The sequence below is a fragment of the Dryas octopetala genome, chromosome 3 (genome assembly GCF_963921425.1).
Source record: "Dryas octopetala chromosome 3, drDryOcto1.1, whole genome shotgun sequence".
In the NCBI taxonomy this organism is placed as follows: domain Eukaryota; kingdom Viridiplantae; phylum Streptophyta; class Magnoliopsida; order Rosales; family Rosaceae; genus Dryas; species Dryas octopetala.
Window position 1 is genome coordinate 12,633,964 of NC_141368.1, and position 3,048 is coordinate 12,637,011.

At 39.5% G+C, this 3,048-nt stretch overlaps 1 protein-coding gene across 1 annotated transcript in view; it reads right to left on the minus strand.

Annotated features, from left to right (window-relative positions):
* Positions 1 to 564, minus strand: part of LOC147291013 (rac-like GTP-binding protein RAC2) — a 4,190-nt gene extending 3,626 nt beyond the window's left edge. Inside the window, exon 1 of the mRNA XM_086235857.1 lies at positions 538 to 564. Coding sequence (XP_086091983.1) covers positions 538 to 564 — 27 coding nt within the window. The remainder of the gene's footprint in view (positions 1 to 537) is intronic.
* Between the last annotated feature and the right edge of the window lie 2,484 nt (positions 565 to 3,048).

Genomic DNA, 3,048 nt, shown 5'->3' on the forward strand with positions numbered 1-3,048 from the left:
AAATGTAGATTAATTAGTTTGAGAAATATATATAATTTAGTTATAAGGTGAAAGGCGATGGAGTCAGCTCCCAATGATGTAGTTCAGCCATCCTCGAGTACTGGGAGCCCCTCTATGCCACGGAGGGCCCGTCGATCTCACCGCTCTAGTCAGGTCACTGCTTCCGCTTCCGCTTCATCTACTGCCACGTCATCCACTGCGACGAGGGGACCATGTAGTGGGTTGAAGTCCTCTCGGATCGTGCGCAGTACTGGGGCGCGGATTCCAGTCATGTGTGTGCAAAACGGCCGACGACCGTTAGATCCTAACGTTGACAGTTTGTTCTCGCATGATGTGGGGGCTATTATTCGTGCCGAGTGCGCCATGATTGCAACCACTTGGAAAAAATTGCCGGCAGAGATTCAACACAAAGTGATCCGCTCCATCTCAGTGAGTATATAGCTCAATAATTAATTCAAAATGATAAATTTGATCATTTATAACAATCTAATATTTTTTTCAGGTTAACTTTGACATTCAGATGGATGATCCCCTCACTGTCACGTATATGACAGATTTACTCATCAAGTCTTACAGGCAGTGGAAGCACGAACTACACGTGTATTTCAAGGGATTTTCGTCGGCAGTTGAGGCATTGGCGAACCCCCCTATGGAGTTGGTAGAGCGGTCTGACCAGTGGCGTTTTTTGTGCGATCATTTCATGAGTCCGTCGTTTTTGGTACGTTTTATTATCTTAAGACTTTAAAAAATCGATTATTATTTTGTTATTCTATTATTGTATACATACACTAACATATTTATAATTTGCTTAATATTTAACAGAAGAAGTCGGTCGCCAACGCCAGAAACCGGAAAGAGAAGCCGTTTAACCATCATAGTGGTCCGACGCCCATCTCATATCGAGTGGAGTCGCGACGTCGGGTACGTCATTATTTAATTTAATACATATATATTCTTTAATATTGGTTGGGTCTTTGACAAAATTATTTTCTTTTTCAGCGTGGGTCGCAATTTCCGGAGATAGATACTTTCGGAGATATCTATGTTCATCCCGGTTGTGATGCGGCCAAGGCAAAACATGTTAGTTTTTTATATTTTAATTTTTTTCACAATTTTTTATATTTATTTTTCTAATTGGTTACTTGTATATATAACATTTTGAAGGATGAGATGGTGGCCAACTCGAGAATATATTTGGAGAGCTTGGCCGAGCAGCACCCTCCGGGTACTCCGTTGGAGTCGATTCCAGTACCCGATCCCGATGTCGGACTTCGTATTATGATAGACTCACTGGGTGTTAGGCCCGGTAAGGAAATACGCGGCATGGGATATGGGCGGATTCGTGATGTTCGATCCTCGTCTTCGTCTTCATCTTCATCTCAGCCATCTGCAGTCGTCGCAGGGTTGTCCGCTCAAGTGAAGAAGTTGCAGGAGGACTTACGAGCTGAGAGAGCGGAGAAGGAGGCGTTGTATGCTGCATTGACCAAGGCGATACCTGGGTTTGTCCCGCCACCATCTTCTCATCAACCTCCGTCAGATATGAATGATGATGATGCTACTAGTTTAGAATAGATTGACTATATATATTAGGGTTAATTACTACTTTGTATGGATATTTTGATATATAAATTTATGAATTTTGTTTTATATAGTTTTTGAATAAAGAATTTTTTTTTAAAATATTAAATTTAAATATATAATTTAAATAAAAAAAATAATTTTTTTTAAAAAAAAAACATGTTTGAGCGACGAAATTTTTCGTCGCCCAAAGGGTGTTTGGGCGACGAATAAATCTATTCCTCGCCCAAAGCATGTTTGGGCGACGGAATTTTTCGTCGCCTAAACATGCTTTGGGCGACGAATACATCTGTTCGTCGCCCAAACACACTTTGGGCGACGAAAAATTCCGTCGCCCAAAGAACGTTCCAGCGAGGAAATTAGTTATTCCTCTCCCAAATCTTGTTTAGGCGACGAAAAATTTCGTCGCCCAAACATGCTTTGGGCGACGAATAAGGGTGTTCGTCGCCCAAACCCTCTTTGGGCGACGAAATTTGTCCGTCGCCTAAAAATTCTTTGGGCGACGAATTTTATGTGTTGGGAGACAAAAAAATTTCGTCGCCCCCAGGTGTCTTTGGGCGACGAAATTTATGGATTCGTCGCCCAAACTCTTGGGCGACGAACCTTGGGCGACCAATTGCTCGACGAACCAATTTCGTCGCCCAAACGTTTGGGCGACGAAACTCTACTTTGGGCGACGAATTACGTTCCTCTCCCAAACCCTTTTTTCTTGTAGTGAGATTTCAAATTCCCACAAAACACACCAACCGGCCACCCCCCTCCACCAAACTTAACCATCAAAAAAGTTAATCATAAAAATAAAATCTCATTTTTTCGGTCTTTCTCTATCATTTATTTATTAGATTTATCTTTTTTCTTAAAATTACTCTGATCAATTGTCTGAAAATAAATGTTTCCTTTAGTTTTTTATTCAAGGCCTTGATCTTTACTATATATTAAGATTTATTATCGGCTTCTTTTGGGTTGAAGTTATTCTATCTTTCTCTACCAAAAAAAAAAAAAAAGTTAGAATATCTTTTCAAGTCAAAGCCAAAGTTTTCTCCTTTGTTTTTTACTCCTGCAGCTTAATTTGAACTTTTGTTGGGTTCCTACTTTTCTTTGCGATCGAAAACGGAGACTCTGATAAATAATATAAAATAAAACAAAATTGTTGCCTTGAAGAATGTTGGGGGAGCTCCAAAGTCGTCAGATTGAGAGATTTTTCTCAATAATTAAATTTTGAGAGATAGGTGAGTGTTTGGGTGGGTTACCCTAGTTTTAATTGAATTTTTGTTGTTTGGGTTATCTTAATCTTAAGAGTATTCGGACCTAATTTATTTATTTGTAGATTCAACACATTTTTTATATCTAACATTAAATTTGAAATTACAAAAATTCATTATTATACCGAACAAATTTTTCAAAAATACCTCTATTAAAACCCAACAACACACCCAACAGTCCCAACACCATCACCCCCGCCACCTTAAC